Here is a 21,478-nt window from a genome sequence, read left to right as displayed (position 1 = left end):
TAAATGTACAGTAAAGACATAAACAAGGCAGTGAGATAACTCCAGACACAAATGATGTGTTTTTGAAAAGCTTCCCTTGTAGCCCTTTACATTGTGTGGTCAGGAAAAGCCTCCCCTGCCTCCCACCAATGGGGGTGGGACACTGAGTTTAGTCTGGAAAAATAAAAAGAGTAAAGAGAAACCCCCAAACTAGGCAGAAATGTGCTAGAGGTACCAGAGTGGGGTACAGTAACAAAAGTCCTGGGACAGGAATCAGCCTACCCTTGGTACAAAAAATTAAAATAAAAAGGGGGGTTGGAGAGATGGCTCAGCAGTTATGAACACTGGATGTTCTTCCAGGGGACCCAGCTTCAATCCCCAGCACTCTCATGGCAGCTCATGACTACCTATAACTTCAGTTCCAAGGGGTCCTATACCCTCTTCTGGTTTCTTTGGACACCGTATACATGTGGTGCATAGACACACATGCATACAAAACATCTACACATAGAAAATAAAAATGAAGGCGAAATTGAAGAAAAACATGAAAGGCAAACGGGAGGTGAAACTATAGATGTCATCAGGGCCAAATGGCACATTGTGCTCTGCAGGGGATGTGGATGAGGATGAGGAGTAGTGACTTTTAAACAGGGAACACCCAGATCTGACTTATGTTCTAAAAGCTCACAGTGTGGAGCAGCAGAAGCAAGGTTCTTAGAAGAGGAGATTAGAAGGCTAGAGGCAGGACCTGAGAAACAGCAAGAGGTGCTGCTGCCTCAGGTGCCAGGACAATTCATAACAGACACGTGTAGGATATGTTAGAGCAAAGATGGCATGATTAGTTGGTTTAGGAAGGCAGATGAGCACAAATTTAAATGGTGATACCTAGGTTTTAGTTTGAAATAGTTGGTAGATAACATGCAATGCCATTCTCCCAGACATGGAGTACTGCAAAGAGAAGTTTGTACACATGAAGAGTCGTTCTGACTAGTTTTAGATTTGAGATTCCTGATATAGGTTGAGTGAGGGGAAACAATTCAGATTGAGAGGATAGGATACCTAAGTCCCAGCCTTTCATGGGGTAATAGTGAGGGTGGCTTTGGGACCTATAACCTGTGAAGAAGGCCCAGCTGATAGTGACTTTAACCTTAGTTTAGGGGCCAGTCAGCCCACAACGAGTACCAGGATCCCATAAAGTAGATTTCTTGGCTTCCCCATTGACAGAAGCTAGCAGGAAGATAGAGTATTGAATTTTTTGGCACAAGCCAGGGTGTCTAGTCTTAGGGTATAGGAAGAGTTGTTAACAGGTTGAGAATGGAATGCAGAAGCAAACAGAAGACATCCAGATATCCAGCCCCAAACCAAAAACGTGATGCAACCAAGGCAGAAAACACCAACACTGAGCTCAGCAGAAAGATTAGGTAGACACTGTAACTCAAGGCCAGCAAACATTCTAATCAGATGGGGTGACTGAGAGCTGTTTTTCCAGCCTCCTCTCAGTCTTTACTAGTCCCTGTGGAGAGATTTAAGAAAACATTGAGAAAATTGTTAAACACAATAGATTAGTCGGGGACATACGAGAGTCCTACTTAGAGTCTAGATTACAAAATAAGCATGTTAAATAGAAGCAGAATCATTCCCAGTCCCCTGTCACCTCAAAAGTGAGGTGACGTTGTATTTCATTCTGCCTACCTTTGAGGACTAAGATGAAAGGTGTCATGGCACCTGCTAAGCCATGAAATGTAAAGCAGCATCTCTTGTACTTCTCTTATAGAGAATTATTCAATTTTTAAAATAACACATGTGTATGATTTGCCATTTGTATGAATCATGGATGATATCTACAGAAAAAAATTGGAGCTTAAGTTTAAGTCTATGTAGTAAGATGGAGAATCCAGGTTCCTTGCCAAAACTTAGTTCAGCCACAATGACAGATGGGTCTGTAGTTAAGGCTCAGTAACTGTGTGTGTGGTGGGAAGGGTTACTAAGGAGAAAACATCTTTAAATTTCAACACGTTCTGAACCTTACTGGTAAATATTTAAGTAAGAATTATTAAATCTTTATACTTCCAGAAGGGCTAGAGCCTAAAGGTCTTTCTCCACCTCACAAGAAGAGCAAAGCGAAGAAACCAGAAAGTTCAAAAGACTCCAGTGAAGGTAAGTCCTGTGCCTCCTGCTTCCTTTCAGAAATTATGCCATGGAAACAAGCTTTCATTTCATTTGTAAAGTATGTGTGTACTTTCACATTTAGATATTCTTAAGGGTTAAAAAATGCCACAGGACAATTCGATTATGAGTTCCTTATATGTTCAGTATCTTTTGTAAATATGAGAAATCAGATTTGTCATTGTTGTTAAAGAAAAAGAAAACATACACGTTTTAGTGTTCTCTACATGGCATAGTTTGCATTTCTAGCGGGTGAAATTGTGTGACTTGTATTAAAATCAAGATGTCCTCAAACCATGTAGAACTGAGAGTCAAGGCCTATACATGATGGCAGTTCTGTGGTTATTGTCTTATTAGGATTGTTTGGGTTTTTTTGTATGAACGTGTTTTTAGGGTTTCCAGAATCAAACCTCAGCAATGATGCTGCAAACATCTCTCTTCTATTTACCAGAGGCCAGTGTATCTGTGCATTTTCCAATGAATGAGCAAGTCCTCTTGGGTGCAGGATTCTGAAGGAATGATGCTGTCTTTCATAGCTCTAGTGCAGCCTACAGTCCGGCAAATTGTCTTTGAAAGGTGGATGGGGTGTGTTTTCAGAGTATAGTTTTTGAATGGTAGAATATGTACATCTTCTGCTTGCTTGCCTGGAGTTCTACTTCATGCTTAGCAAAATGAAGAGTCTGTTAACACTGTTGCTGTCACGTTGGGTCTTGATGAAAACTCATCTTCTCCTCTATGGAAGGAGAAGTGTATATTTATTGAAGGGAAGGCTGTGAAAGATACAAAAAAGAGGAGCTGGAGACAGAGCATGTGTAGCTGAAAGGAGAGGATGGAGAAAGGGGGATCAACTAGGAAGAGTTTCCATGTGCAGTAGAGCCTGAGAAAATCTGGGAAGGCTCAGACCTAGGGCTGTCATCAGAGGAGCCTGGCCATGAGCAGAAGTGCCTGGGCTCTAGAGGCCCCTTGTTTAGTCACCATTGCAAATAGACCCCAGTGTTAGCTAAATGTTGCAGTGGATCCCTAAGTGTGGCTGCTTAATGCCATCATCTAACTTCTAACCTAGCAGCGGGATCTTGCTAGAATAGAGAGCTTGAGGAATATACCCCCATAACTATCCAGCATCCTGGTAAGTGTTGGGTACCAGCTGATAGATAATGGTATTGCTCTCACCCTCTACAGGTTAGACCCAGCTGAGAAGGCAGCTATAAGAGGTGTGGGGCCAGGTATTGGCTTCAGCCCTAATGCAGGCAATGCAGAGCATCTGTTCAACCTGCCCCAATGGGTCTTCTCAGGCTGGGTTTCACCTCCAAAATGGTGACCTCAATACGTACAGAACAGAATAAGTCACATCCTCTCTGTAGGCAAGTGGGGTTGTGATCAAGGTGAGCTGGGGCTCTTCCTTCTCCCAGACTCACTGAAGAAGACAAAGAGATAGAAAGGGGCACAGCAGAGGATGGCCCCTCCCTTCCATGCAAGGACTGAAAAATGAGCATCTCCTACAAATGGTAACAAATGGAATAAGGAGTGGTTAGCAGAGGCCAATCGCCTTTATGACCATCTCAATCAGAAACAAGCTGGGCACTGTGCTCATTCCCTGAAATGTGTTTAGATGTTTAGAACAATTTGCAGAACACTTAGAAACAAGGTGAAGGTCAGTGGCTCTGCCTGGCATCAGATGGCAAACCTTGATAGTATCTGAGGAGGAGACAAGCAAATGTACCCTTCTCAGTATAACTGCTGCATCCTTTCTTAGGAGATCTCTGAAGATCAAACTTGTAAAGAGTTGGGGGCAAAACCACAATTGTTTTTCCCTGGAGAGGCTACCCCTTACAAGATGGTTGCCAACCAATGCGTTATTTCCACTAAAGGTGGTTTTCCAGAGCTGGAGTCCATTGTCAATATAAATGTAGATATGCTGTGACTTATTCTTCCAAGCTACACCTTGTGATTCCTTAAAGCTTTTACTTCCTCATTAAGTTTCTTTGTTCCGAAAACATCATCCTCAGCACTAGTATTGTGTAAGAGTAAATATTAATCATTATAGCTTTGATTGAAGCATTACTAGTTTACTAAATATTTTTCTAAAATATTAAGCATAAAAAATCAGTTTCTGAATATACTTTTACACTTTGTTTTTTTTTATAATGCAATGGGTTCAAAAAGAAGCAAACTATTTTGCTTGACAGCTCATGAACACAGAAAACTGATTTAATCCATTACAATACCATACCAGTATTAACATTATTGGTAGTTTCACACCACTAACTAGTTGAATTCCTAGCATCTGGTAATATACCTAGAAGCTGACATATCATGGAAACTGTTATTTTACACACACAACACATATATGTATATGATTGTATACATACATACACACATATACATATATATAAAACCATACACACACACACACACATACACACACACACATAGTTAATGAGAGTTGTATTCATTCCAACTTGTGATATTTTTTTCTTACAAAATAATTGAAAGAATTGACTCTGTTATGGAAAACTTTAATGGAAATGCTTTTCACACTCTTCCTCAGTACTTGTAAAATTATATATGTACAATTCTCCTTGGCAAAAATCTCTCTGACTTTGTCCAGAAAATGTAGTTAATTTGGTTTTTTTTTTTCTGAATAAGAAGTTGAACCTGGTGCTATCTGTGACATTTCAAAGCTATTTCCCTCAAATTTGTACCCATTCTCTGGTTGTTGAGAAGTAATTTCCCATTTAACTGTTGCTTTTCTTTCGCTTATCTCTTCCCTCTGGATGCTTTCCCAAGTGGCACTGTGCCTTTTGTGTCTCCTGGTTTCAATACGATGTGGTTAGGTTCACATCTCTTTTCATTTCTTTAGGATATTTGCTGAATTTCTTGGGATGGGGATCAGCATCTTTTGTTAGTTTTAAAACTCCACACTCTTTCCTCACCAAATAATATTAAAATATTACTCCCTACTGCTGTCTACTATTCCTCAGTACCTTCTGGACTTTAACTATGTTGTGCACCCTACCCCCCTCCCCACACACACACATACACACACACACATATACACACACACACATATACACACACACACACACACACATACACACACACACACACATACACACACACAAACACACACATACACACACAAACACATACACACACACACACACACATACACACACACACACACACACACATACACACACACATACACACACACATACACACACACACACACACACACACACACACACATTTTTTCCGACTCTTCTTTCTCAAATTCCTTCTGGTTATTTTTTTCAAGTCTGTTATTAAGTTTTCTAATTTTCCATACAATCTTATTCAATGTGATGGTTAGTTCACTTAATTTCTCATTACAGTAAACCCCCGACCCTGCTCATTTTTTTTCCAATAAGTTTTATTTGCAAAGGCATTTAGTCATTCTTGGGTTCAACAGCCATTCAAACTCCAACTTTCTGTAATTTGTGTCAGGCATCACTGCATGTGTCTGCTTCTGCAGCCTTTGCTTCTGTAAGGTCATGCTTATGTTAATTTCCTTTTGTGTCTTCTTTTTCTCATTTTCTTGGACTTTCATTTGTAGGGATTTTTGTAGTTGGTTTATGAACTCCTTCATTTATATCTAGCTGCCTGAAATTTCTGAAGATGTCAGTTTAAGAAGACTTTAAATACATATTTAACTTACAGTTTTATTTGCTAATGTTTATGCATGAGCAATTGCACAGACTCCATAAAATGTTAAAACTGGCAGGGGAAACATTTCCACTGTACTCATGAAGCAAGCATGGCCTGTCTATGCCTTACATCAGCAAGACCCAAGTGGTCCTCAGAGTGGACTTTAATCTCTTTAATCTGCATCATTGGCATCACCAGGGGATAAGTTTGACATGTACACACTAGGACTTCATCCCAAGCCAGCAGGTTCACACACACACACACCCCCATCCACCCCCACCCCGAGCTGTAGCAGTAATTACATTGTTTGCAACCTTCCAGGTCATTCAGATGCATTGCTGGAGCTTCTAGCAGTGCTGTTCTCCAGTGCAGACCATTAGTTAGAAAGTGCCTCCAAGAGTTTGTGTATAACTAAATTCAAATTCTTTCAGTTCTGACTTCTAAGGAGATCCCTTACTATAATGTTAGCTCGGCTATGTAGTCAGGAGTCACATGAAAACATTGATAGAAAGATAGATGGATGCTAGACACAGATAGAACAGACATACAACTATGAATATAAATGCATGCTACCTGTAAATGTTCATACACACTATATCTTCTGAAACACATACATAAGTAGGTGTGTGTGTGTGTGTGTGTGTGTGTGTGTGTGTGTGTGTGTGTAATTGACTCAAAAATTATCTTGGCAGAGGGGAAGATTTTTAAGAACATAAATATAAAATATTTTTATTATATTTGAGCATAAATATATTATGTACACATTTATAAAATAAAAGCAGGTTTTCATCTATAAAAATCACTAGACTGATACCACTTTTCCATCATATTTCTACACAATGCCCTATTATTTTGACTCCTGCTCTGCAGTTGTCTCTACAGGGAATATTCAGCAAGTGTGCATGGAATGCTCAGTCTTCAGGAAATGTCACTCTTGTGACCCTAAATCAAACAGCACTATATTGCACATTAAAATATGAATGATCTCTTTAGTCAGATGAAATTCTTTGTGGAAACATTTTCAGAAATAAGAAAGGATGATATTAATTTGAATATTCTTTAAGCATTAGAGTTATTAACTTTTACTAAAATAATTTTTTCTGAATCCTTGAACATGTACCTCATATTTCCTGAGAGGCAGAATTTTCCGTTTGCTCTATTATTTCCTTTGCATATTAGAGTATTGTGTGACATGCTGTTTGGTGAGTGGCTAGGTGGAAGGGGCATTCTATCTTTCAGAATGCCATGCAGCAGTTCATGCATTATATTCATAAGCATGATCTTTAATTTAATTTTTTTGACAAGTGCAGTGAAGGGTAAAATCAGGCAGTCATAATTCTGACTTTGCCATCACTCAAAGGAGCTCAGTGATTGACCAGCTTTGAAGAAGCAGAAATGAGGACAACAGCTTTCTCGAGAAAAAAAAAGCTTTGTGTCACCCTGTAGACTTTAAAATACAAAGAGTTTAAACAAACTAAATTTCTGTGGCAAAATTAGAATTCAGTAAATGACTACACCGCCATCTTGCTTTCAATTTACTCTATATTACCCGTGATCTGGGAGTAGTTGGAGCTTTCCTCTGTTAGTAGAAACAGCCAACAATTCATTTGGTTTAGATCTGTGCCCTCCATGGTTACCCATTCCATGCAGCTGTGGGCGTCATGCAGGATTAGCACTCAGATTCCAAAGCAAACTTAAAAAATGTCAGCATTGTGATTTTCTCTGTGGCAAGAAGGCTGAGCTCGCCAGGGGAAGGGAGCCACTTATCTTATTTGAACAGGAGGCATTCCAGTTTTATATGCCTATTGCCATTGTTAATACCATTCCCCCTCATGTTTGGAGGTGTCCTACGTTGGGTGATAAGATATATGCATGGTCCCTGCCACACATAAAAACTTAAGTAATACTATGGGCCGACCCCCTGCCTTTTCAACTTCTGGTTCCATTTTAGGGAAGTTTTTCTAACCTAGGGCTTATGTTCCCATGCACTACAGTGGAAGGAGTAACCCTGCTTTGTGTGACCACAGGGAGACTTGTACAAGATGCTATATAGAAGTTACCCCCGCATATTTGCTGGATAGAGGCACTAGTGGGTTGAAGCATATTGAATATAAAACAAGTTCCCTCCCACAAAAATTCACTTATTTTATTTATTAATCCTTGAAGCTCATGTTAATGTGATCAAAATATGCTGTAACTAGAGTAAGGTTGAAATGTACAGACTCAATATCCTATCTCAGGCTTTCTCTCATATTTCCCTTAAGTTCGTTCACTCAGTACTCCCCTCCCCCACACCATTGCATTAGTTAAAAATAGACCTTCTCCCAGCCTGTTCTCTCCTTCAGATCTCCTTTTCAAATTATGCTTCCCAAGAAAGCACTCTATCTAAGCGTTTTCACAAGTTCGCAGAATATTATTTTTTTTCTACTTCCACTTACTACCTCCAAAACTTCAGAGAGGGCGCAGACTAGGTCAGGGAATGAAGAACAAGCAGTCTTTGGTTATGGATATTCAGTCATACCTTGCTGTTGAGACAGTCATTGTCAACCCTCCAGATCGCCTGCTTCTGAGGGAAACAAGGCTCTCTTCTCTGCCTCTGTCCTGTTCGCATAGGTGAATGTTTCTCAAGGTATGGATGATAGAACCCTACAGTGGCATCTTCAAAAGCCCTCTCAAGATATTTGTGAGGGCAAGTGACTTTCACAGAGAGGGATGTGCTTCCTAAAGTCTCAATGTGCTTGTGATACAGAATGGTGGGATCCTCAGCAGCGGAGAGGAAGAGATGGTACCAGGGTACCCACAGCATCCTTCCTCCAAAAAATGTCATGTCAGCAAAAGACCCCACCCTACAGAGTTTCTTCGAGCATTCAATGCACACCCTTTTGTTGAGTACCAGAGTGGTGCTCTTCTCTGTTGTTTCACTTTCTCAGATTTTAGCTCCTCTTGTTTAGGTGTTGTCTGAAAATATTAAATGAAAAAATAAAACCAGAAACAAGTAACCCCATAAGCTTTAAATAACTTTTACTATATGTTACAACCCTATTTTGTAAGTAGGAATTTGTAACCTCTTTTTGTGTCTACCTTATAAATATTAACCAGAAATATAGTTGAGTGCAGAAATTATTTTAGGTGACTTGGACACCTTGGGTTCTCGTGCATTCATTTCTGCATGAAAGGTATCTTACTGTCCTCAGACTGTGGGTATCAGCCAGCACCTTCCCTGTTAAGTGATGACCATCAAGTTACTGTCATTCATGGCTGCCAACCTCAGGCAGCAAGGATGAAAGAACCAAAGAAAAGAAGAGGGGTGTGCTGTGACCTTCATGGCTTTGGGATTGGCCTAACTAGTGCAACAGGGGAATGGAAAAATGTCAGACACACACACAGAAAAGCTGGTATCCCAGGTCTCAGGCTGCAGTCCTCCTGGAAAAGGAAGCTGTGTTGGGACTCTGCACATACTGTCAGCTTTTGTACTTGGACCAGAGGAAGGTCTTGCCATTCCCGTGGAACTGAAACATTGGGGTCCTTGATGTGGTCACTTTCATGTCAACCATACATCTTCACTTAGTACGTCATCTGCTCCCCAAGAGGGAGGGAAGTGGTCATAGATAGTTAATGGAAACAAACCTGACCTGGGTAGAAAACAGAATTCTGAATCTTACTTTTACCCCTTCAGAATGCTGATAATCCTCCATTTATCCTTGTCTGATGTTTCTTTTAGATATCAAACTCTGAAAATCTACCTCAACATCAGACATATAAAAAAGGGATTCTGTATGAACTCTTTCCTGCATTCCCAGTGAATATTTATATCCTTAACTCAAAATCTCTGAATCAAGCTTCTCATGGCCACATGGGCTTCTAAGAACACATAGGGCCACCCTCTCTGGTCACAGATGGGAAAAGTCTATTTCATTTCTTTTTAGACTTATTTTGTTTTACATGTATGAGTGTTTTGTCTGGAAATAGAATTACCTGCATGGCTGGTATCTGTGGAGGGCAGAAGAGTGGGTCATATCCTCTGGGACTAGAGTTACAGAGGGTTGTAAGTCACCATATGGTACTGTCAACCAGACCCAGTCCATATTGAAGAACTCACCTAAGTTGATACTAAGTAAGCTAATAAAAGAACAAAGGAAAAAAAATCTATTGAACAGATTCCTACAGAACATCTTCTAAATGTACTTAAAAGGTTGGGTTTTTGTTTTTGTTTTTGTTTTTGTTTTTGTTTTTTTAAGTTGTATAGATGCCTGTGGGTTATTTGGACTTCATTTATTTAAACCTTCAGTTCATCTACTTTAATAGAGAACCAAGGATGAGATTAACATTCATTCTCTCTTGTTTCATTGATAACTCATTTCTTAGCTATAAGGGCAAAGCATTAGAGTGATCACACACACATACACACACACACACACACACACACACACACACACACACACTTGAAGGTGGCACCAATACAATAGGACAATTGAAGACTTGTGACATCAGGTACTAACTTTTCAACAGATAGCTGTTTTGTGCATTTTGTCTTTCAAGAGAACTGTTTTAAAAAAGAAAGTGTTGGAATTTCATATTAGGATTTACATTTGTATTTCATAATCTCAGTTTTCATTGCAGTGAAGTTGTGCTTTCCTACTATACCAGAGAGAACCTTAAAATTGTCCACCCATATCAGAATTACCTGGACACACACCATAGTCTCCTAAGGCCTAGCTCAAGCATGGCTATTCCTCATATTGGTCACTCTGGAGCCATCACAGATAGTCTGGGGAATGAGCTGGCCCCCAGGGATCACTCTGCCTGAGGAATGATACACAAAACCCTAGGGTACGCTGTTTTCCTTGGGCACAAATGCTAGCAAATCCACTGGAAATATTTGTCATTTTTCTATCCTGAGAATTTTCCACTCAAGCACTAACAACCTTTGCCCCTGGCAGGAAGAAGGAAGACACATGGTTTGTGATAAAATGGAGAGAGGTAAGGAGGTGGTGATGATGTGAGGCAGTTTTGTTGGGTGCTTCCTAAAGAGCTGCAAACTGCTCTTTTAGGGAAACTTGCTCATTCTTTCTAAGACAGCTGCTGTGGCCAATGCTGATGGTACAGGCTCTGCAACTAGGTCCTCCCTTCAGCAAATCAGGAAGCACATGGAGCTTGATGCAGAGTACCATTCCTCCTGGGAGCTCCTCATAATCTGCAAGAATAGTTACCAAACAAGAAGCAAGAAGCAGAAAACAAACTTTTTTCCTAAATAATTTGAGTCAGTTGCACCTCTGGCATCCCCCGTCTTCAAATATTTCACTGAGGATCTTATAGGACCATGAGCATTCCTCTTATAAAAGGTCAAAAGCAAGGGGCTGGGAAACAGCTGAGTGGGTGAAGCGCTTGTTATGCCAGTGTGAAGACCTGAGTTCAGATCCCTAACATCCGTACAACACCAGCACTGGGTGGGGGTAGGGGTGGGGGAGCTTGCAGGCCAGCTAGCCTAGACAAAATGTCAAGTTCATATTCAGTGAGAGACCCTCTCTCAAAAACCAATGTTATAGAAGCAATTGAGGGAGATAACTGATAGCAACTTCTGGCTTCTGCATGTGCCTATAAGGATGAATGTAATTGCATGTACATTACTTGTGCACACACACACACACACACACACACACACACACACACACACACGTGCACACATGAGCATGAACACTGATAAAGCACTACTTCTGGACCCTGACAAGTTTTCACCAGTTCCCCAGTAATGTCCTTTATAAACCAAAGATCCTCTGCAAAGCCAAGATCCTCTGGAAGCCCTGTTGTCATGTGTCCTTGGCCTCCAGGCTGGAATGACTCTTCTGATATAATTTGACTGTAGGATTCTTGACACTTTTGAACACTGTAAAAGTTTTTATTATATCATTTCTTTCTCTGTCTCTGTCTCTGTCTCTCTCTGTGTGTCTGTCTACCCCCTGCCTTCCGTGTGTGTGTGTGTGTGTGTGTGTGTGTGTGTGTGTGTGTGTGTGTGTATGCGTGCGCACCACAGTGCTCATGTTGAGATTATTGGACAATTTCAGAGTTGATTCTCTTCTTCCACTGTGTGGATCCCAGGGATTGAACTCAGGTCATCAGGATTGGCAGTAAATGCTTTTATCTTCTGAGCCCACAGCAAGATCCATTGTGATATGGAAGCGATTCTGCTATTTCTTGCTGGGCTTTCTGCCAGGTTGATGAGTCTCTGGATGAGACACTATCTAGTTCTGTGTGTAGAGATCAAAATGTATTCTCGTATTCTAGTAAGGCCTGCATGGGCAAGCTCTCTGTGTGTGCTTCCAGATCACTCTCCAATTTGCTTTGTATTTTGAAGCTGATGACCCCATTACTGGACTCCCTCTCCATCCAGCTTTGGGTTGTTTTACCAGTTACTTGATTGTTTTTCATGCTTCCTAAGGAGGACTTTTTTTTTTTTTTTTTTTTTACCTTTTTGTTCTTTATTGATGAAATTTTCATAGCAAAACTGCATGGTGCATGTTTTTGTATTTCAGTCTTTTGGTGGGTGTGGAGCAAGGAATAATTAAAGTAAATTTTGTTTTGTTTCCGTGTGTGTGTGTGTGTGTGTGTGTGTGTGTGTGTGTGTGTGTGTGTGTTTTATCCTGCCAAAGAACAAATGTCTGGCTCCCATTTAGAAGTCATAGGCTGCTGCACAGCAGGAACTTTTGGCAGAACACTAGTGGGGGCAGGAGAAGAGCACAATGGCATTGTTCTCCAGCTGAGCCAGCAAGCACCTTTTTCCTTAGGCAACTTGATGGTGGCCCTCTCCACCTCTAGCTCTTGTTCAGTTATGATGAACCACCTCTAGGGCTGATGTTGGTAATGGCTCCCTCCATTGTTAGCTCCAGGCATCTTCACGAAGCTTCATTGGCCCCTTCATTCTGCCTACGTCATTTAAACTTTCCCTTTAATAAACTCTTCACACTCTCAGATGTACCCTCCCTTCCCTTTGGGACCCTGTCAGTTCCATCTCTCCTGCAGTCCTCATCACCACCTCCTGGAGCCTAGCCTTGGAACCTCACTTTAACTACACTTAACTCCCTTCTCTCCCCTTGCTGGAGTCTTTCTCTTGTTTTAAATCTTATTCAGCAGCTGTTTGTCTTTCAAAATGTGCATCTGAGTTGGTAGCTCAGTGATCTTCATATCCATCTGTGTTGGACTTCTGTCAACTTGACACAAATTAAAATCATCTGGGAAGAGAAAACCTCAATTGAGAAAATGCCTCCAGTCGACTGGCCTGTTGTCAAGTCTATGGGGAGTATTTTCTTGATTAATGATCAATGTAGAAGGGCCAAGACAAATACGGGTGGTGCCATACCTGGGCAGATACTTGTGGGTTGTTGTATTAGTCAGGGTTCTCCAGAGTAAAAGAACTTACAGAGTGAATGACTATATAGTTTTTATATGGGGGATCTATTAGAATGACTGACAGGCTGCATTCCAGCTAAACCAGCAATGGCTAGCGATCAACAGAAAGTCAAAGAATCCAGAAAGTCAAAGAATCCAGTAGCTGTTCAGATATCTCAGTTGATCTTCAGTATCTGCTGGAATCCTGGAGAAGTAAGCTTTAAGCCAGTGAAGAGATGGTACTAGCATGCTGAGGGCAAGCAGGCAGAAAGCAAAAGCTTCCTTCTTCCAACAGGAGGTATGCTCCAGGTCAAAGGTATGTCTTTCTGCCTTAAAAGCCACATTAAAGGCATGTTTTCTCCCATCTTGAAATGGCTGGATTAAATGTGTGTCTTCCTAACTCAAAGATAAAGATCAGAAGTAGATCTTTCTGTTTCAAATTCAGCAAAAACACCCCTCACAGGTGTGTACTCCATTTTGGGGATTTAGGTCCAGATATAGTCAAGTTGACAACCAAACATAGCCATCACAGTTTTATGAGAAAGTCATGAACACGTCACAGGGGGCCACAAGTGTTCCTCTATATCCTCTGCTTCAGTTCCTGCCATGGCTTCCCTCCCTGATGGACTAAGAGTTGTAAACATAAATGATTTTTTTCCTCTCCGGGTTGTTTTGGGCCATGATTTTTTTCCAGCAATAAAAAACAAATTAGAACATCAGTACACAGTGTATTTTCATTCTATTGGTTAACAAAGACTCTGGGGTTCTAGGAAAGAGAAACAGAGACCCTACTTTTGATGAAGGCTGGCAAAGCTACATTTTCAAGCAACAAACAAAATAAGGAATAGAACGTGTACTACAATTGCTGCCTTTTTTAGGAAACACAGTCTACTCCAGTGTCTACCATACATACACAATTAAGTCAATCACATTTATGGGATGTGTTCAGAAGAAAACACTGGTTCCTGCTAAAAGAGAGTAAGCAGAGATACACAGATGTGAAGTCTGGAGTCTACAGTCCAGAATGAGCAGGTCACAGTGGAGTGAGCCAGGGCAGTCAAAGCTGTGGCTTCCTGGGGGTGATGACTAACCTCACTAAGTCTCTGATGTCAACTGAAGGATTTTATTTTACGGTCTTGATGATTCCTTTGGCCTGGTTCTGTGAAAAGTTGAAATTCATTCATACAGCCATAGACTTATCATTTGTGTTTCCGGTTTAAAGTCATTCTTCCACAAAATTCGCAGACTCAAAATCCATTGCTTTTGCTGAGAGGACAGTCACACTCTGCTCTCCATGCAGCTCTACCAAATCAAGTGTGAGCTTCGAGTCTTCCATGGCATTGAGGCTTATTTCAAGAGTTATTCTTCCTTTGTGTATGAAAATTTGCATTTTGAATGTGAGCCATCAGCAAAGTACTAGGAAATTGGAAATTGTGCTGCAGCCAAGTCACAAGGATTGGAGTATGTTTGTGTGTATATAAGTGAGTGTGTGCTTGTGTGAGTGTGTGTGATTGCTCTTTTTCTCTAAGTGACAGGTTTTAAGAGTGGATGGCATAGGAGCACTAGATCCAATGAACAGGTGTTAGAAATTTAATGAGAAGCCAGCTGAGAGGCAATCCCAGGGCAGCTCCCAGACACTTAGAAAGTATCATCATATCCAAGTGCTACACTTAGTAGGCCCTTTCTGATGATGGCTGAATCCCTGATATGAGCACATGAGATGGCACACATCACTCTGAATTTGTAGATCAATGATTTTTTTTTCAAGTGTCCAATGTATTACTGGTGAGCAAGCAAGTGTGAGAAGCATTGCAGCCTAATGTAGACCAATAAACTCATTCAAGGACAGGAAAAGCATTTCTAAGTTCACATGACATTGCTTCAGAAAATTCAACCATTCCAAGTCTCTCCTGTCTCTGTCCTCTGCTTCCATCTTTGTACTCTGCCTGTCTCCCTCTGAATAAATCCTGGTGCAGATATTCTAGCTCTCTGGGGCCAAGACTGATTCAAACTGTCATCTCATCAGGCCAGTGAGAACAAGCTACTATTTTTGGATAGCTTCAGTGAAAGTGCAGAAGCTGCGTTTTCTTATTTCTGATTGGCCAAATTTGGCCATGTGCCTATTCCCTGAGCTTCTCATTGTGGCCAGAGGTATTCAATGTTCTACCTAGGCCTGGGTCTCCTGGCAATTCCGGGTCTGGGATAGGGGAATGGGGAAAGCATTATCAATTGCATTCAGACTCATGGATTGAAAGTGGAAGCTGCATAGTTCCCTAGAGGGAAACAAAGCAACTATCAGCTGGGGGAAAAAATAGCTGGTTTGTTTGCAATCCACTGTCAGTGAATACTAGTTGATAGTCAAAATCTTAGGTTCTATGCCTTTTTCAGAAAAGAGAAGTTAATGCTGTATGTAATGACAGTTCATAGTCTTTCCCACCCCAATTCCAATCTCGCTCAGTCATCTTGACAAATCAAAAGGCACCACTTAAGAACCCCATAGAGACAACTGGAGGCCTGCAGAAAGGCCATAGAAAAGTTCTACCCAGCTAGTGCAAATGCAACGTGCTAAGCAACTGTTGTCAAGTGAAGGCAAACAGAGCAAGGGCTGTGAAGTGACAAAGATGGGAGGAGTGAGGAAACACCTAGGGAAACAAGGCAAGGCAGGAGAGATGCAGGTCAGGACTGATGTCTGAGTTGAGTCCACAGGGAAGGATTTAAAAAATGGGCTCTGGGAGGAACCTGAAGTATGAGACAGACTCAGAATGGAGCAGTACTATTAGCACAAGAGAGCACATTTGGAAGGCAGTGTGGAACCATGCTTCTAAAATTTGGCTGTTCGATTTTTAACTTGCCTCCTGTATTTCCAGAGTATTTGATGGTGGGTTAAAAGAATGCCAACAGTACTGTTTATGATGGGCTTCATTCCCAGGGCCACCCCAGGCACTTGGGAAATCTGAGCTTGTTGACGCAGAAGTTCTTTGAGTTACGGTATGGTAACTTTGTCTTTAGATGTTTATGCATTGGCAGCCACACAGACTTACTTCCCTCTCGGTGTTTAGGTGCTGGATTTCCTCGTCTGGTGCCCATTAAATTACGGAGTGCTGGAACTTGTCATCTGCTAATAACGTTACCAACAACACATTTCAGTAATGAGGCCCCTTCCTGGCAGTTTTGCTGCTCAGTTTCCTGTGGATACATCTTAGAAGACAGACATTAGAAGTAACATGAAGAGCCAGTTTGAGATTAAGACCTATATCTTAGGAAACTGAATCCTAGGATTTTGCTTTGTAGAATGCATTCATTAACAGTCTATTGCATTTCTATGTGCAAAGTGTGATCTGAACAGGTTTGAAGGAGTCTAGTACTACTGACCACAAATTTAGGAACTGGTGAGATGCGACTAAAACATCTTGTCATTTAGCAACCAAAAATGCCCCCAAAGGGTTGTTGTGATGCCAAAATGATGTTTGTTGGGACAGGGAACATGAAAAAAATAAAGCCTTAAAATGGAAGATACTAATGGCTTCACATAGAATCCTGTGCTCAGATAGTCAATTAAATTCTAATTGAAATATAATTCTGCATAAACTTTAATTATTTGACAATGAGTGAGTACATGCATTCAATTAACTGGGAAAAGTTTTCTGCAAAGTCAGTTGGAGGGGATGGTGCCAGTTTGTCAGGGCATCCAGATTTCAGTTTGAATCTCATCTCTGCCACTTACCAGCTTGCAGACTTCTGTAAGTGCCTCTGTCTTCAGTCTCCTCATTTGTAAAATAAGAATGATAATCTTTACTCTCCAAGAATTTCATCAAGGGTTATAAGTAAAATACAGAGAGACAAGAAAACATAAAATCTGGCATGGGAAAGTATAGGGAACACCTAAAAACAGCAGCTATCATCTCTATTATTATGATTACCCCTGCTGCGTGTGGGTAATAGACACCCATCCCCCTCTTCTCCATAGCAGAAATTCCAGAAAACAAATGCTTTGGGTTTTTTTCTTTCTTTCTTTTGCTCAAATTTCTTGAGTATAGACTTAAAAACAGATTCAACCCAACACAAGTATGCCCATGGCACAAAGGAAGTGATCCTGGCTTGCTAGAAAAATTATACTCAAATGATTATTTCTCTGCTATGTGTGTTTTATTCCTAAAAGTATTTAGCTTTTACTTTTCTCCTGTCTAGACATTCTTAGCCATTTACATTCCTTCAGTAAATCTGCCATTATTTTTTTCAGCAGGTGCCAGCCAAAAGACCCATAAGCCCTTATGAGCTAACAGTGATGTTTCAGCTGAGAAAGGAAATAAAAGCCAGTTTCCTGAAAATCATAACACACGAAGTTGGGGATGCATTTGTTTGTGTCTTTCGTCTCAGGTTTATAGAAAGTCTTTGCTTTTTATGTTGAAAAACTGTCAGCTCAGCTCATCTATATTTCTTCTGAAAGTAAAAGGCCTCAGAGCAGTGGTCCTCAACCTTCCTAAATGCTGAGACCCTTCAATACAGTTCCTTATATTGGGGTGACCTCCAAAAACTAAGATTATTTTTGTTACTACTTCATAACCAATTTTGCTTCTGTTATGAATCATAATGTAAATATTTTTGGAGATAAAGGGTTGCCAAAGGGGTCATGCCACAGAGGTTAAGAACTGCTGCCTTAGAGTATTTTAGAGAAATGGCACTTTTTAAAGGTACTGCATACTCACTAAATATTTTTAGGTGGACAAAAGAATGAGTGAATGACTAAGGAAATGATAAGGAAATTTACCATGCCTGTGACTGCAAATCATTTTTCTTAAGTGAAATGTGCTGCTTGCTCCTGGGATTAAAGGTAGGAATTAACTAAGAAAAATCATTGTTTAAAGGCTTCTTCCTGGAATAAAGGACCCTTGCATGAGTTGACCTCATATAGTTTGCCACCACCCCCCCACACAGCCGAATATGATGGCTACAGATGCCAGGAATCTTAGCCCCCTTCTTTATTAGGGCTGGTGCTGCCTATGGAATTGAAGTTTTGAAATATTTCCTTTCTGAAACAGGAAATGACACAAGCACTTGAGATCTAGGATTGGCTCAGTGTACTTCACAGCGATTTCTGTCCTTTGTATCAGCAAAGACCTTTAGGAGAAGAAGGTCATTTCAGGCTGATGTAAAACAGCAGGGGATGTGTCACTATGGTTTTTGAATACTGCAAAGAAAGTGTGGTATTCAAATATGAGCCAAGTCTAAATCCTCATTTTTATTAAATTTTTAATTAAATAGGTATGGTGGAGCACACCTTTAATCCCAGCACTCTGGAGACAAGGGATCTTTGTGAGTTCAAGGCCAGTGTGGCCTACACAGTGAGTATCTGAAAGTCAAAGCTACCTTTTCTCAAAAAGAGACAGATACAAAGGAAAATTTATTAAATGAAAAAAATTAAAAATTTTAAATGAGGCAAGGACAATAATTTTTGATGAGGCTAACAGAGATATTACATTCCAAACCTGCAGGCCAAATCCTCTCTCTGTACTTGACTGCTTCAGACATCACAAATGTAGTAGTTTTTGTTGTTGTTTGTTTTATACTTTTAAACCTTCTAACTTCCTAGACACCAACACTTCTACTTAAGTCTGGCCCTACCTATCCAGAAACAGTGTAAACACAGATTAAGTGTTCCCCCCATCCCACCCCATCCCACCCCAAGAGAATCTCCACTTCACACAGCAGTTGCAGGACTGTGCTGGTTCAAAGAATGTTCTACAGCCCCTGTTAGGCTAATAATGTGCTACAATGATTCCTAAACTTGGCACAAGCCATCTACTATCACTTATTTGTTAGAGAGGACAAATATAAATAGCCATGTGAAACAATGCCTGGTGGAGGGCCTTAATAGTCTAAATGAGCTTGGGGACCACTCTCTGCAGATTTGAGATACCACCCACTTGGCATGACTTCACTAATCAACCAGGACTTTTTGCAGACCATGGTGTTTAGGACTTTCATGGTGGTTCCATAACATAGGCATGGCTGAATAAATCATTGGTAGTCTCCTCTTTCCTCCCCAGAAGTCAAGGGGCGAGACTGAAAGTTGTAGCTTTCTTATCACATGGTTTGCTCTGCTGATGACCAGCCTATAATGTCCTATCAGGGTTGCTATGAGCTTCAAATGTAAAAATCAGCTTCCACAAGGATTTCCCAGAGGATGCTGTAAGCTATACTGATGATGGCAAGATGCAGTCTACAAATGTTGCAGAAGGAAGGAAAATGTATTAAAATATGTTCGGTCCAGGCTGGACTCTTCATACTCAGGACTGATGAGAAGGGATGACATCAAAGCCTTGGTCGACTCAGCTCCATCCCATGCTTGTCTCGACCTCCCACCCCTGTCTTGTAGGAGGCCAAGTCTAGACACTTCCTCACTGGCTGGTGTTAGGAAAGCTCACTCCCTTGGTCTGTAGGCCTCTCTTTAAGCTGATGTCTGATGTGTAACCTCATAATGGTGGCTGGCTTACCCCAGAGCAAAGGAGTTGGAGTGATACCATGTACTAGATAGAGTTAGCAGTCACTTTGTAATCTCATTGCAAATGTAGCTTACGATGGTTTCAGCTGCACTCTGCTAATTGGAACCCAATCCATAATTGCATCATAGAGAAATTGAGGAGTCCCCTCTCTTGAAGGGGTATCTAAGGCTTTGTGGACATATCTTTAAAACCACCATAATCCCAAGCATCTTTCCAGTTTTCTGTCCCAAGATATCTTACCTCCTGGCTGTGTCTCTGCCTGGGATTCTTCGAGATTTACTCAAATATTAAATCCTTTTACTGACTTAAGCTCCAATGTCCTTTCTAATACCATCTAAGGTTTTAGAGTCAGTGAAAACCTGGGAACGATCCTAGTTTATAGAAAATGATGTCACTGGTAGACAGGAGGTGGCTGAAGGTTATCTTAATAGAGGTTCAAGTCAGTCCTGTATCACAGGGACTATCACCTCTCAGCAAGGAGTTCACATGTGCAGCTTCCTAAGCCGAGTCAACTCCCACAGCTTTCTCAGCTCGCTCCAGAGCAGTGGTCAACACACTTTAGACCAAATAGGAATGAATCTTGACTTTGCAGGCCACATATGGTCTGTCTGTGCTTTTCTTTCTTTTTATCACCGCCCTTTAGAAATGTAAAATGCCTTCTTAGCTGGCAGGCTGTATATGCTAAGACAAGGCTCCAGGCTATCGCTTACAGACCGCTGCTTTCCAGCATTCAGAGAGATGTGTAGGCTGTCCTTGAAAGTATTTAGCTGTGTGTCACTGCACCACCCCAGCTCACTAAGAACCTCTCCTTTCCACACTCCTCAAGTGACCTGAGGAGATCGAATTTATCTTCTCTCAGTAAAGAGCCTTGGAGTCCTCCTTTCAGGATGGGTATGTTTTACATAGGATTTCTCTCACGCCTTCAGGGAGACTGAAACAGGTTCAAAAATTAAGTCAGTAGGATGACTAATATGGTTCTGTCAGAAAAGAATTACAAACCTGTAGGTGATGGTCTCTCTGAGAACGCATTTTGCATTTCTATCCATGAAGTGAATAACAATAACCTCCAACCACAGGGAGAAGAACGGATGGACAGCCATTTAGCGCTCCTTGCTGCTCACTAAAGGTTGGCACAAAAAGGTTTCATATGACAATGGGACATGTGTCAAATTTGCCTTTTAAAAGGAGAAAATAATCGAGTCTTAGAATTTGACATTTATATCTTCATTGTTTAACATTAGATCATTCCATTAAGAGCATCAGGTGTGTTTGGGTGCATGAGCACACACACACACACACACACACACACACACACACACACACACACACACACGTGGCGGGGGAGACCCTATATCTTTAAAACCACTTACATGAAAATTCTTAAAACCAAATTAAAATAAAAACTAACTGCAATTTAACTTTGCTAGGCCATTAGGAAAAGTGTATTATGTAGCCCAGGTGTCTACAAAAGAAGCTATGCTAATCTGCACCCATGATTGATGATGGCATGCTGGCAGAGGTAAGGAAGAAATAAAGTTGACAGAAACTCAAAGCAGCACGTGGAAACTAGTGTCAGACAGACTAGTCAGGCAGTGACACGTTCTTATTTGATTTCGAAGCACCCGATTTGTCAACTTGAGATGCTTCATGTAAACCATGCCAGGACTGGCCAACTCTTGCAAGAGCAGGAGGATCTAACTATGAATAATTTAAAGGGTCAGTAAATGAGGGATGTATCTGTTTGTACTCTTCAGTCCTTA

General features: G+C 40.9%; 1 protein-coding gene across 1 annotated transcript in view; it reads left to right on the top strand.

Moving 5' to 3' along the window:
* Macrod2 (mono-ADP ribosylhydrolase 2) overlaps positions 1 to 21,478 on the top strand; it is a 1,315,286-nt gene that overhangs the window by 1,147,421 nt on the left and 146,387 nt on the right. Inside the window, exon 7 of the mRNA XM_036186599.1 lies at positions 2,053 to 2,136. Within this exon, the coding sequence (XP_036042492.1) occupies positions 2,053 to 2,136 (84 nt within the window). The remainder of the gene's footprint in view (positions 1 to 2,052; positions 2,137 to 21,478) is intronic.

The sequence above is a fragment of the Onychomys torridus genome, chromosome 4 (assembly GCF_903995425.1).
Source record: "Onychomys torridus chromosome 4, mOncTor1.1, whole genome shotgun sequence".
Lineage (NCBI taxonomy): Eukaryota > Metazoa > Chordata > Mammalia > Rodentia > Cricetidae > Onychomys > Onychomys torridus.
This window is presented reverse-complemented; position numbering and strand designations above follow the sequence as displayed.